Below are 14650 nucleotides of genomic sequence, written 5' to 3' on the forward strand. Positions count from 1 at the left end.
CGACGTTCCGGAAAAAGAACACTCCTTCTCTTTAAAACAAACAAATAAACAAACAAACAAAAATACTGTTGTTTTTTTCCTGTCTACATCATCTTAATCGCTGTTATTTGCTCACACATGGCTTGAAGTATGAAACAACAGCACCACCAGTGGTTGTAAGAAAAACTACACTTGTATGAAGTAGTGGCTAGGGCTGATTTCTTCCCATCCCAGACTATAGACTCAGACAGCCTGAAACAAGCCTAGATTTAGCATCCACTTGGGGCTAATTTATGTTATATTCATCCACAGTGATCAAGAAGGTGCATGTGAAATACAATAGCAGGCGTAATAAACACAAAGCTTTTCTTGATCATTCATTTTTCCCTCTTTTTTTCCCCACTAGAATAGTGAGATCAATGTACAAATGGACAAAACGGACAAACTAGAACAGTTTTGTGTTTTTTGGCATACACGAAAGAACCGGCTAACAGCAAGCGCAGCTTTTCTCGTTACCATGCTTGCTTACTCGGGGGCAAAAAAACCAACAGCATATTTGGCCTGTCGCGATAACTACTCTTGTTGGACGTCTCAGAACTAATTGTGATAAATGATATTGTTGTCATTTTAAGATCATTTTATGCCACTGATAAAATTCTAATCGTGATTTTCGCTACTCTACAAATATATTTTTCTGTCCAATATAGACTTTTAAAAATGATCGAGGTCACATCCTGCGCGAAAAGATTATATCGTTTACAAATAATTCGCCCCTCTACGAGGCCTAGCATCCATTAAACGAGACGTGGTATTAGTGACGCCATTGTACGGCGCCGCACACGAAGGCGAACGAGCACTAGGAGCAGTAACAGGGATACCAGTCTCTTGACGGTTCTCCCTGGTGATTATAAGACTATAATAAGATTATAATTAGTAATACATTAATTAATAACTGCTATTTTGATCTGCAGACTAAGGCTTAGGTTATTCCTCGATACACCTTGCTATTTTGAAGCCCAATCTTAATTATTAGGATGTTTTATGAGAAGAGGCTTCTCTGACAGCTCAATCGAATTTCATTAAAGGTGTGCGGCATAAAAGATCCTTATTATCCAGTTTGGATAATAACCGAGGAGAAACGTGGTTTACGATACGGTATGAATGACAATCTTCGTTTCCGAAGGTCATTTTAAGTACGTAATTAAGATTAACCTGAATATAGTGAAACCTGAAGTCAGAATCTGCACTAACTGGGCTGTGTGTATTTGTTTTTGTTGTTGTTGTTGATGTTGTAGGAGACGAAAGAGCTTGTGGCCATAAAGAAGTTTAAGGACAGTGAAGGTAAAGCATGACTGACTGCATGGTCCTGTTGCATGTGAAATGTGAACTACGCATCCCTTATTTATTTCTCTCACGACTGCAGAGGTTTTATTCCAGCTGTTCTGATCATTATCATTAGCGCAATAATTTGTCATTTGTACCGAATGGTAATAAGTTGTCTTACGTTTATAATATATTGCAGAATTCTCCAAATACAATCGCCTGGCGAAAATGATGGAGTCATTGATGTTTCATGAATCCAGAATGTTCATTAACATTAAACAGAACTGTTTTGTGTCATAGCTGTGAATTGTTTATTTGTTACGAAGCAAAAAAAAAAAAGAAAAAGAGAAAGAAAGCCGGGCGAACGTCCTCTAAGCGCGGTGATGCCATCGTTGTTGCCAGGGGTTGTATATAAACTTGTACAAATGACCAAAAAAAATCAATGATAACTTAGCTCATATAGTGTTTCAGGTTCTTTTCTTTTAAGTAATTTTGCCTACATTTTAAGAGCCTTTGTACGATAAAGTTCACCATGCCATGTGACTGCAGAAAGGTCATGTGACATGCCATTTTTTGTTATGTCAAGGCTAAAAGACTCCTTTTTTCCAGTTACATAAGGAAATAGTCGTTTTATAATATTGCCTATGAAAAAATTGCTGAAAAATGCGTCGTTGCCGTACGGCAACATCATGCAGTGAAGGGTAAAAGTACTTCATTCCAGCATTTCAGTCAGCTTGTAGTGCTACAAAACTCTTAGCTAGGTTACATTACATAACACATCCCTAACTACAGACATTTATCAGGCAATCTGTGATTCCATGAGAAAATGTCAGTGACCAATGGGCTTCAAGAATCATTTACAGTATGTGGATTTGACTCCAAAGCTTTAGGGTCGTTTCCCAGCACCCTCAGTGTTAACTGTGATCAGGAGGACGACTTGATGACTTGACACAAAGTGCATATCATATACATGTACTGTCCACTTTAATGGGAACACCTGTAAAACTGCTCGTCCGTGCAATTATTCAAGCAGCCAGTGATGTAGCAGAATAATGCATAAAAGGTATTCATAAAGATAGAGGGCAAGAGCTTCGGTTAATGTTGACATCAAACATCAGACGAACCATCACTGTGGCATGGATGTTGGTGCCAGATGGGCTGGTTTGAGTATTTCAGACGCTGCTGATCTCCTGGGACTTTCAGGAGTGCGCAACAGTCTAGAATTGACGAAGAATGGTGCGAAAAAACAATAATTCCGCAGGGCGAAAAAACACCGTGTTGATACGAGAGGTTAAAGACGAACGGTCAGACTGGTTCATGCTGTCAGGAAGGTTACGGGAACTCAGATAAGCACTCTTTAGAGTTGTGGTGAGCAGCAAAGCATCTCAGAGATGTTTTACCGATCTTCAGCCGTGCAGTTTTGTTGAGCACGACCTTCCAAAACGACCGTTTTTCTCCGTTCTGATGTTCGAAGCGTATATAATAAGTGAAGCTCTTGCTCTGCATCTGCATGACGTTGCGTCACGTTGTGCTGCTGCCACACGATCTGGATAACTGCGTGAATGAGCAGAGGTTCGGGTGTTCCTGTCGAAGCGGTCGGTAGATGCACATGTGCGGGTTAAGAAAATGAAAATGCTGCAGCAGAAGCTCTGTCTGTTTCTCTGTTTCGACAGAGAATGAAGAGGTGAAGGAGACGACCCTGCGGGAGCTGAAGATGCTCCGCACGCTGAAGCAGGAGAACATCGTGGAGCTGAAGGAGGCGTTCCGGCGCAGAGGGAAACTTTACCTGGTGTTTGAATACGTGGAGAAGGTCAGGACAAAGCTCTCAGTTTACTTTGTGATTGTCTAAGGTTTTGTGTGTTCGTGTGTGTCGTTTGTTTGAGGTGTTTACGGATCCGACATAAACTCATGTTTAAGAGTACATCCTCCTGTCAGGAAGCAAACACGTAGTTCCAGAGCATTTTGCTACACTAAGAGGTTTGAACTCTAAAACATCAAACATCCAGCCACTCCCTTCAGCGTGTCCCTGCTTATGAGCGAGAGAGATACGGGTTTTTTTTCCCCCTGTCTTATTTAAATGTGTGAAAACCATGGGCATGTTTTATCGGCTCTGGTGGGAGGAAAACAGTAACTCGGACGAGTCTGGCTGGTTCTGTGATGATATAATCTGCTCGGGAACGCATCTGCTTTCTGTGTTGACGCCCATGTTCATTTTCACCTCTTGGAATGAACTGCAGATTGCTCGTGCATCTTTGCACTTTTGCGGTAATACGAATCCCCTATTAACACATTAGGGTTCCTATGGTACGCCTTCAGTGCTTGGACCCTGATAGTAAAAAAAAACAAAACGCTCCAGACGGGATTGAGTCTCCTGAAGACGTTCCGAAAAACCAAAAAATGTTAAATGAACATCTCCTTACAGAAAGCTTCATCGTGTCAAAGATGTTTTCCATCCTTCCATTTCCTGGACCGCTTATCCTACACGGGGTCACGGGGAGCCTGGAGCTATTCCAAGGGGACTCGGGGCACGAGTCAAGGGGACACCCTGGACACAATCACATGCACACTCACACACTACGGACAATTTGGAAATGCCAGTCAGCCAACAGTGCATATATTCGGACTGGTGGAGGAGAGCGGAATACCCGGAGGAAGCCCCCGGAAGCATGGGGAAAATCTGAAAACTCCATGTACACGGGGCGGAGACGGGAATCGAACCCCCAACCCTGGAGGCGCGACGCAAATGTGCAAACCACTGAAGTGAACTGAGCTGTTACTATAGAAACGGTAAGACATACGCATGAGTGTGTTCGTATAAACCCGCGATTCGGCTTGCAGCTGGCACAAATGTCCGAGCTGCCGTTATAGAAGATTAATCCGTGTCTTCTGACCAATCAGAATCAAGAATTTAACCATGCTGTAGTATAAGTTTGGATATTTTGGCAGATCTTCCAAATGAGCAGATCTTCCAAATGATCAGATCTCCCAAATGATCAGATCTTCCAAATGATCAGATCTTCCAATTGATCAGATTTTTCAAATGATCAGATCTTCCAATTGATCAGATTTTCCAATTTATCAGCTCTCCCAAATGATCAGATTTTCCAAATGATCAGATCTTCCAATTGATCAGATCTTCCAATTTATCAGCTCTCCCAAATGATCAGATTTTCCAAATGATCAGATCTTCCAATTGATCAGATCTCCCAAATGATCAGATCTCCCAAATGATCAGATTTTCTTACAATATTGTGGCCTGTGGTTTACTGTATTTTGCACTCGATGCAGTAACGACTGTTACCTGCTCTGACGATACGACGATGACGATTGTAAACATTTTGGGAAATCCCAAAATGGTGTGGGGTGATCGGGTCGAGTGGGCGGAGCTTAAAGCCTTCAAAGTTTCGGATAATGTTGTGTTTGCGAGTTGATCCCAACGGTGAAATGAACATTTTTCTGTAAAGTTTTTATGTTTCCTCCCCCCATTGCTATAGAGAAGTCATGTTGTATATTAAACATATATATTTACTTGACAGAAATATTTACTTGTCTTAACCTGGGTTAGTGTTGCTTGAGGTACACGAGGCTTCTGGCCGCAGCGACGACTTCCTTACAAAGAAATCCATAAATGTACCTCATGTTGCGTCTCTGCTGTGAAGTGCGTTGATATTTGAAGCTATAATAAGCCGATGAAAACGTGTTTCCAGTCGCCACTGCGTTAGCGCAGTTCTCAGTCCCCATTTAATCATTTTGTTGTATAACACTGCAGAACATGCTGGAGCTTCTGGAGGAAATGCCCAACGGCGCGCCACCCGATAAAGTCCGCAACTACATCTATCAGCTGATTAAAGCGATCCACTGGTGCCATAAGAACGAGATTGTACACAGAGGTAAAAGCAGCCTGAAGGCTTTGGAAGCTGTAATGCTGATTCGGTTACAGTATATATTGTACGTATTGCCGTTTCCTCATTTAGTATTCGTTCAGTGTACGGTAATTTGATTCCTGGATTGAAAATGCTTTCTTAAATGCTTACGTTATCCGGGTAACGTGTTGCTGTGTTTCTTCTCAGACATCAAGCCTGAAAATCTCCTCATCAGCTCCAATGACATCCTGAAGCTGTGTGATTTTGGTACGTCGGCTTCTCTGTGTGTGTAAGGTTAATCCGTCTCAGTCGATAACTCTACACACCACCGGACCTGATCACGAACGCCGTCACTCGCACACGTATCTTCTTTCACTGTACGTGTACCGCAGCCCGACCCCACGAATACACAAATGAAGTGATATCATTTGATATCTCAACGCCTCCAACGCTCAGAGAAGCGCGCGTACCGTGTGCGGTCGTTCTAACCGAGACCGTAACGCTTCACCTGCTGGAAGACAAACACAATTGCCCGGAAAGTGAAAAGTCACGCTTTTATATGATTAGGCAGCTCAGCGAGCGCCGTAGAGAATGCACATGAGTCACAGCAGACTTCTTTTGAACGCTTTTATTTTTAGCCCCGCTAGATTAATCGAGTGCGGAGATTCTACAGTCGTGCTCGCGTCACCCGTCTCTTTTTTGTCATAACAGTCTAATTATATGTTTATTTATATCGTGCCTTTGCAAACGTCCGGTCGCTTCACAATATCTACCGGTAAGTACGCACTAAACGATCGACGTACTAAAGACTCTTCTGAGAAAGCTCGGAACATGGACACGGTAAACACCACCATATTTTTTTTTTTTCAAACACAAAATACAATGTTAGCTAGCAAAAATTCTTCAAAACGTTTTCATCTTCGATTATGTTATATTAAAATATATATATATATATATATATAATGGCTTCACCGACTTCAGTCGTAATTACAGGAATCCTCGTTGTTATTTTCAGAATCGAAGATATCATTTTGAGGAGGTGAAACGCTGGCTGTATTTCGTGTTATTTAAATTGCTGAAGCAAATTTAATACCTGCACTTCGGTCCTATTCATGTGCTGTTCCCAGTTTCTTTCCCCCCTTGTATTCTGTATTCTTGAGTAGATATGCCTTAAACTGCGTATTACTTTCTCTCATGTGAAAGACACGGTCCTGCGTATATATCTATATATATATACACAAATATACAAATATCAGGTGTTAGTCATTAAGAAACGACTTGAAACCGTGTGCATGTGTTACCATCTGGAGTCCGTGGTGTCAGCGAAGCGTGACGCAAACGCCGTGCGATGCAGTTCATAAACTGCACAGTGTGTTCTTATATAATATAGATCAACCGAGTACATTTTGATGTCATTTTTTAAAATGAACGCACCCACCCCTCCCTCCTTCCTCCCACCTTCCTCCCCCGGCCCCTTTTTTTTCCCATGTCCCCACCTCCAGGCTTTGCCCGGAATCTTTCCGAAGGCAACGACGCCAACTACACAGAGTACGTGGCCACCAGGTGGTACCGATCTCCCGAGCTTCTTCTCGGGTGAGTGTTGTGCGACGGTGGCTTCTGGTGGATGTGTGACGTGTTTTTTTTCATTAATTAATTATTATTATTTTTAAAGATGATTCATCTCTGTAGTAGGATAGGATTACCAACGTAGAAGAACAACAAAAAAAAAACAGTGTTCATGGATAGACTTTATGTGGTTTTATGTGGAACAAAATTTAAAGCTCATTCTAGAAGTTTAGAGGTTTTTGGTGATTATTGTTGTTTAGATTTTTTTGTGCGCGCACGAGGAGATAGCAACGAGAGAGAGAGAGAGAGAGGGAATGCCACAAACATTTTTTCCCCAAAAGTCTCGCCATTTAAATTCCGCCTACTCGAATGTTCTCACCCTCCCTCTCTTCGCATCTCAGAGCAGAGCTGTGTCTTTCAGACTGCTGTCTCAAGTCTTCTCTCTCTCTCTCTCGCGCTTTTTTCTCATCCTTCGTCCCTCCCTCGTTCTTTGGCTCTTTCATGTGGTTGCCGTTTCATTTTCTAATACAGTATAGTAGTTATTGATAAACCAGTAAATCGGTCAAAGTGACTTGCCGTATTCCTCACAGCTCTAAAAATCACTGCAGCGCTTCTTATATATTTCCCGATACCGACGCACTAATTTGTCTTTAAATATGCCCACGGACGATAATTTTCCGCTTGTACGTCCGGCTCGCTCCGGCACACCTGGTTCCGCTCATTAAGCACTTGATAATTAGCTGATGATTTATTTAGGAGGGTGTTTTAAGAGCACGTAAATCACAGAATGCAGAGCAGAGAGACCCCCAGGACTGAAACTAAGAAGCAGTGGCGCTGGAAAGGCTAGCTTCATATAAAGATCTCTGAATAATACCAAATATTCTTGACTACGGAGTAGCAACTAGTAGGAGTTTAGACTTCTTGACTAAAGAATGATATCTTAAAAAATTAAAGCTCTGAAGTTCTTACATACAGGCAAATTCAACTAACATGTCCCCTAGTTAGAATTGCTTTAAACAAACTGAAGATTATTACGCCTGTTTCTAGATATCTGACTCATTTCAAGCTTGTCTCGGTAGCAGATAATGATAATGATTCATTATTTCAAGCGTTCATGTTTCTAGAATGAAGCGAAATGGTCCGCGGTACGGTGAGAAAATGTACGCGTGAAGTCACGCCTATTAATAAGCTTACTGCTCTTATGTTTGTTATATAATAATCTCGTAAAGAGAAGGAATTTCTGTTCCGTTTAAGCTGCTGACACTGGAGACTCCTTCCATAGATAGTTAAACTTACGGAAAACGTCACCGTCACATCGTTTTCCTTTCCGTTAAATACCACGGCGTTTTTTCCCCCGTCTATTTATTATTAAGCTTAGATTAGAGGGCGTGTCTACCGTACAAGTTTACTCAGCAGGGTGAGCGCATTAATATAATCCCGTGATTCGCCTTGTACCCGACACTGCTGCCGTTATAAAAACACCGGCGCCGCAGTGTAATAAACCATAATATAATATGCGAGAGTCTGTATTTGGGATTCGTTTGTATAAGAAGCCTGTATTAGTGTTTGTGAAGTGCGTTTTGCTGTGTCGCTCAGAGCTCCGTACGGAAAGGCCGTGGATATGTGGTCGGTGGGATGTATTCTGGGCGAGCTGAGCGATGGACAGCCTTTATTTCCGGGAGAGAGTGAGATCGACCAGCTCTTCACCATCCAGAAGGTGCTGGGGCCGCTGCCGCCTGAGCAGATGAAGCTGTTCTACAGCAACCCCCGCTTCGCTGGTCTCCGGGTGAGAACTAGGATTCTCGTCTTCGCGTCTCTTCTCGCCTTCCTGAAAAAGGGATCGCTTTAGGAACCGTCACCAGCTGTCTCCATCTTTTTGAATGAGGAAATTAATAATAAAAAAAAAAGGTTTAAATATAAAGCATTGTGCCTTTCCCTTTCTCTCTCTCAACGGTTTTTTTGTGTATTGTATCAAATGTTACAGTTCCCTACAGTCAGTCATCCTCAGACCCTGGAGAGGAGGTACTTAGGCATCATTAATGGACTCATGTTGGATCTTATGAAGGTAAGGCGTACACCATTTATTTACCGAACTGATTTCGGGAAGGTCTTTACCATGCAAACAACTATTTTCATGTGCATATATCACTGATGGACCACTAGGGGGCGGGCTACACATATTCAATGGGATACACCATTCTGTATTGTCTCGTTATGTTATATACCGTATAGGGCCTTAAAAAAAAAGGTGTGCATGACTTTTTATTTAATCTATAAATTAACACCCCATCAGCCTTCTTTCTGTATTAGGCCGTAGAAGAGGTTTGGAGGTTATGATAACACCCGTGCGCCAGTTACACAGCTTCCACCCACACTGTTATAAATAGGTTTTCATAATCACTTCATAATGTGTATACAAATGTGTATTTTTTTTTTTCTTTCAAAAGAACGCCAGCTCTTTTGTCACGCTCCGTGGTTTTGCTTTGCCGTTCTAAATCCGGTTCTGCCTCTTCGCGTCCCGTTCAGAACCTGCTGCTGTTGAACCCGTCGGAGCGCTTTCTGACAGAGCAGTGTTTGAACCATCTCGTGTTCCAGGCACTGCGAGTGCTGGAGCGACCTGCGCCTCCATCTCCCACCCCACCTCGCTCCTCCAAGAGAAAACCTTACCACGGGGACAACACCATCCCCAGCCGGTCAGCTAGCTCCACTCTGTGACACACATTACCATGTATTTCTTATGTACAAATCTACACTATCCAGGTGAGATTATCCACTAAAGGTAAGCCAGACACACAGTTTGTGCTTAAACGGGTTAAAGACCATCACTTTTATGAGCGGACGCAGTGGGAAATGCTATTAAAAAAGAAAACGGCGGTCAGAAATGTATCATTTGCCAGCTATCGATAGTTAACATGATTAGCTGACCTGATAGTTTTGTATAGTAAGCAAATTGGAACACTCAGTGAAGATGGAGATGTGAATGTGTGTGAATGTGGACTGTCAGTTTTTCCCCCTCTATCTTGAGCTTTTGTAACGCTCGTTCACTGTTTCTCTTTCTGCAGTAGTAAGAGTTCTAGTCATCGTCGCTCCAACAGCAAAGACTGCTCATCGCTGCCACGGCATGAAGACTTGCGCCGGAGCACAGAAGGCTTCCTGAATGGTGGTGGTGGGCCCGTGGCAGCCAGCTTGAGCCCTACACTGCATCCCAAGAGCTACCAGAGCCAGACGCTGAGCCGCTCAATCTCTTGCAGCAAAGAGCTGGCCAACAACAATCTGCCCCATCTCTTGAGCCCCAAGGATGCCAAAGGCAAAACCGAGTTTGACTTCACTCTGGGGCCCAAAACCACTGCCGGCGTGGACGTTTCCACTGGCAAGTACCTCAAATCATCCAAACAAAACCGCCAGCCGTCATCGTCTTTTCTGGAGGGCAAAACAAGCACTCTGCAGTCTGGAGACAAGCACGGGCGTCATGGCTACATGGAGAGCTCACATGGCTCTATGCCCTCGTCGTCATCGTCCAAGAGCAACTCATCTTTCCTCGGTCTGTCCAAAAGCCATGGCACACTGAGTGACGCCAAGTCTGTTGGAAACCTGACCGAGCCCCGCCTGCACCTAGAGGAGACCATGCCCAATTCTAGCTCTGGTTCCCGGTACTTCCCGACTAGCTGCTTGGACTTGAACGCCGCCCCAGCCAGCCCCCGAACAGAGCGGCACTCTGGTTCAGATCGCCAAGGCCACAGCCCAGCAGGACGAAACAACCCTCGCATGGAAGGTGGCACCCTGGACTCGCACCACTCCTCCAGCCGCAAAAAAACGCCCGAGGAAGCCAAAGTGCCAGACGCCCTGGATCCGGCCATGGTGGCTGGAGCCGCAGGCGTGCACGGTCACACACTTTCTGCCCCCCATGAGTCCGTCCCCTACGGCCTGGGGTACACCAGCCCCTTCTCTTCTCAGCAGCGCCCCCACAGGCATTCTATGTATGTGCGACGTGAGCGCCACAGGACCCACGGTCAGGAGGCCGGGCTGGCAGTGAGCCAAGGTGTGCCAACGCGTGCCAGCAGCCTACAACTACTCTCCCCTCAGCTGCCTCACCGCACATTACCACGCCATCCAACCAGCTCCTCCAGAGAGGAGCTCAGCCAGGACCTCAGCAGGGTCAGACTCTATGTTTGTCTGTCCGTCTGTCTGTCTTCCTACACAGTATGGACCAAAAGTCTACTACCAGAAATTGCACAGATTTGATAATAGCTTGTACAGTTATCCAAAAATGATTTCTGCTAACTTGCCTGATAGCTCGATTTCACAAGAAAGATGGAGGACATCCTAATCTGGCAGTCTCTTTGATGTTGTCTGATGATAAATCTGGCAAAAGCCTGTGTATCTAGATGCATACAAGGAAATTTTAGAGTTAGCGTGTCAGTTAGTCACAGTCCTACTCGTATCTCTGTTATAGATGACTAACCACAGAGTCATTTTCCTGTTCAAACTAGGATAACAAGCCAAGGGAATACTTTGCCCTCTAACAGAAAATTATGCACTGTTAACCCAGTAGATTTCTTACAAATAGGTGTGCAATATTCTGCAAGTAGCATAGAGAACGTACAGCTGGGTTTACTAAACATGACCCCAGTGACGGTGTTCGACCATGGGTCCTTCAAGGAATACGGCCTTAAAGTCGTTAGTTTAACAAAAACGTGGCTTAAATCTAATTATTATACTGCGTGCATCCCATCGGGATATAGTTCTAGTACGTAAATGAGCAAACGAATTTATGATTTTTCAAATTCCTTCAGAACTCAACAAAAAATGTACAAAAATATAGACTTCCAGAAAATCCTTACGCACCATCCCGTCCTCAAATAGTCATAAAGGCCAATTCACATACTGTTCCCTCAACTCATGTGCGAGGCGCGTCACACAAAGCAGTTACAATAGCATTAGAGCCGTATGAAGCTCAAGGCAGTCCGTCATGCTGCGTTAATGGACCTCACCAGTTTGTTACCGTATATGGAGAGTGTAAGCAAGTAAACACCAAAAGCTACAGTTAAGAACCTGGTGTAACCCAAATGCTGGCTTTAATTCTAGTAAGAAATTTCTAAAGCTGTTTATTCTCATCCGAGGGACATAAATAAGAAACCATACCCTTACGTGATGCTGAGAAACTACTGCATGCTTTCATAACCACTAGATTGTAAAATGTTGCCGGCGGTCCTGCTGTGTCCTTAATGAAGCTTCGGCTTGTTCAGAATGCAGCAGCATGCGCTCTTCCAGACAAAGAAACCAATGTCAGAGCACATTACACCAAGATATACAGTGCTGTGAAAAAGTATTTGCCCCTGTCCTGACTTCTTCTGTTTTTGGCGTGTATCTCATACTAAATTGTTGAAAACACCGAATACAGATATAAATGATCAAGTTATCTAATACCAACTAGGTCTGTGTGCAAATGTATTACTAGTGACATAGTTACTAATTCCCCATATCTATGAAAGTGCATTGATAACGGGGTTCAGCTGGATGAGACACAACCAGACCCGATTACCGCAAACCCCGTTCAATCACATCAACACTTAAAAACGATTTTTTTGGAAGCGTTTGGTTGCTTGTAAAGGTTGCACGACCGGATTTGAAGTTTAATGTAGGAATCGGTTTTTTACATGGGTGATAGGTGTTTTTTTTTTTTGCTTCATTAAAAAAAAAGATCAAGACCGTTTTGTGTGTTTACTCGGGTCGCCTTTGTTTTAGGTCGTATTTCGTTTGAAGATCTACAACTATTAATATGAGATATACACGAAAACGGAAAAAAAATCCTTTCTCACAGCGCTGTAGTGGCAAGCTCTTAAGTTTTGCACTGACCCCAGGCCTGCTGTTAGTCCCAGTTGCAGCTCAGCCAGTGGAAGATGAATTCATTACATGGCCATTAAAGTGTGGAATAGTGCTACAGAGAACATTAGAAACACCAGCTCACTAGCTGTTTTTAAATCCAGATTAAAAACTCGATCGTTTAACTCGGCCTGTCCATAGTCTTGGGAATTTTGGAAATATATGTTTCATGATTCATAGTAATTTATTACATATTAGTCATTTAACGTGCTTTATTAACACCTTGCCATATAATTAACGGCATAAAAGGAATTAAAAAGTTAACACCTGGATGCGCATGATACACTGATAATAGTTGTCATTTCGTGACTCCATTATTAATGTCTTTATTCATTAATAAGAACTTTTTACGATAATATTTCTTAATCATACTGTATAATCTGGCAATATAGTTCTAGTTTTCTAGTGACAGTTTTTGGTAGTGGAATTTTGGTACCTGCTATATATTTCTCTTTCTCACTTCTTTTTCTCTTACCCAAACAAAAATCTATAAATGTATGTAAAGCATTTTACATAGCTAACATTACACAAATACAGTGAGGGGAGACGAGTATTTTGACACGTTTTTTGTTCTTGTTATTGAATACGCCTTCACATTTACACAGGTTTTTTTTTTTTTTGGCCCATTGATCTTGGGAAATCACCTTCGATTCTCCATAGACTCCAAAGTCTGGAGATCGGCTAGACCATGAATGGAATTCTTGAGTTATTTTGGCGATAAGTTTGAGGTCAATGTCTTGTTGAAACATCTATCTTCTCGCCAGATTGAGTTTCTTGAACAATGAGATTTATTTCGCTTCTGGTATGTCCTCATACATTCCAGTTTCCTTTGATAATGCACCATTTGCAGAGAAGCAGCCTCCTATCATGATGCTCCTATCTCCATACCTCACTGGGTGTACGGTGTTCTCGGGATCATACTCACAACCCTTCTTTCTCCAAACATGACAGGCTGAATTACTGCCAAAGAACTGAGAAGTATTGCGTAGGGGGTAGGAACGGAGATGATGACGATTGATGAATGCAGTTCGTTGCCTAATGTTCTCTGTGTACCTGGTGTTCCTGCTGCTTTCAAGCCGTCCTGCAACTCTCTTCGAGTGACTGCTGGCTTCTCTCTTACTATCTTTATCGTTAGTCTGAACGGATGTCGTGAAATCTAGTATGGCACACCTGCCTGGGCACGATTAGTTGTGGTTCCAAGAATGAAGTTTCCACCTGCATATTATCAAACCAGTTCTATTAACAGGGATGTTTACGGTCTTTGCTGTGTAGCGTTTTCCGTCCGCGTTTTGTTTAATTAATAATGTTGTCCCTGAGAACTTTAGGAAGCTCTGTCAGCTACTTGTTGCGTCAAGTCTTCCCAACCAACCGCAGCGTTTTTTTTCTAATCACACCAGGTGCTTTTGCAGCATTTATACCTAGAACTAGAACTTTTAATAGAAATACGCCCTTAAATTCAACAAATTTATGTGGCAGTTTCTTGGCTAAAAGGAACAATTCACACTGACCATCTGATCATCTGCTAGTTAGCCTGTCTCTAGCTCAAAGAACTACACCAGACCGGAAGGGTATGGCTAAACAAATTTAAGTGTTTCAGAGTTCAATTTCTACTTTATTTTACTCCTGTATTGTTTTTTTCTTCACTGTTGAGGTGAGCCAGAAAGGTTAGACATGAAAAAACCAGTGAAGACCCTATAAAACTACTGATATCTGATCAGTGACAAAATGTTCATATTGGTTGAACATCGGTTGTCTATATATTGTCTTTCTTTCCAGTGCTCTGTGTGTTTTATCTACACCCTACAGTCTCCACTCTCTCATGCTGTACTGGGCTTTATTTTTTTGATAAGCATGTCTGCTGTCTGTCAGAGTGTGATTAATCATCTGCTAGCTCCTAGCTGGGATGAGTAATGTAAAAACTCGTACCTCGTCCGGGTTCTTATAGACAAATATGTCCTGACATGCTGGAGTGTTATCCATCCATCCATCCATCCATTTCTGTACCACTTCTCCTACATGGCTCACGGGGGACCTGG

At 42.9% G+C, this 14650-nt stretch overlaps 1 protein-coding gene across 3 annotated transcripts in view; it reads left to right on the top strand.

Moving 5' to 3' along the window:
* cdkl5 (cyclin-dependent kinase-like 5) overlaps positions 1-14650 on the top strand; it is a 51891-nt gene that overhangs the window by 19966 nt on the left and 17275 nt on the right. For all 3 annotated transcript variants that reach the window (XM_017459245.3, XM_017459247.3, XM_053676676.1), the window contains exons 4-12: positions 1275-1320; positions 2976-3112; positions 5072-5192; positions 5373-5432; positions 6668-6758; positions 8328-8517; positions 8716-8796; positions 9258-9424; positions 9794-10886. In XM_017459245.3, the coding sequence (XP_017314734.1) occupies positions 1275-1320; positions 2976-3112; positions 5072-5192; positions 5373-5432; positions 6668-6758; positions 8328-8517; positions 8716-8796; positions 9258-9424; positions 9794-10886 (1986 nt within the window). The remainder of the gene's footprint in view (positions 1-1274; positions 1321-2975; positions 3113-5071; positions 5193-5372; positions 5433-6667; positions 6759-8327; positions 8518-8715; positions 8797-9257; positions 9425-9793; positions 10887-14650) is intronic.

This window comes from Ictalurus punctatus, chromosome 27 (assembly GCF_001660625.3).
Source record: "Ictalurus punctatus breed USDA103 chromosome 27, Coco_2.0, whole genome shotgun sequence".
NCBI lineage: Eukaryota > Metazoa > Chordata > Actinopteri > Siluriformes > Ictaluridae > Ictalurus > Ictalurus punctatus.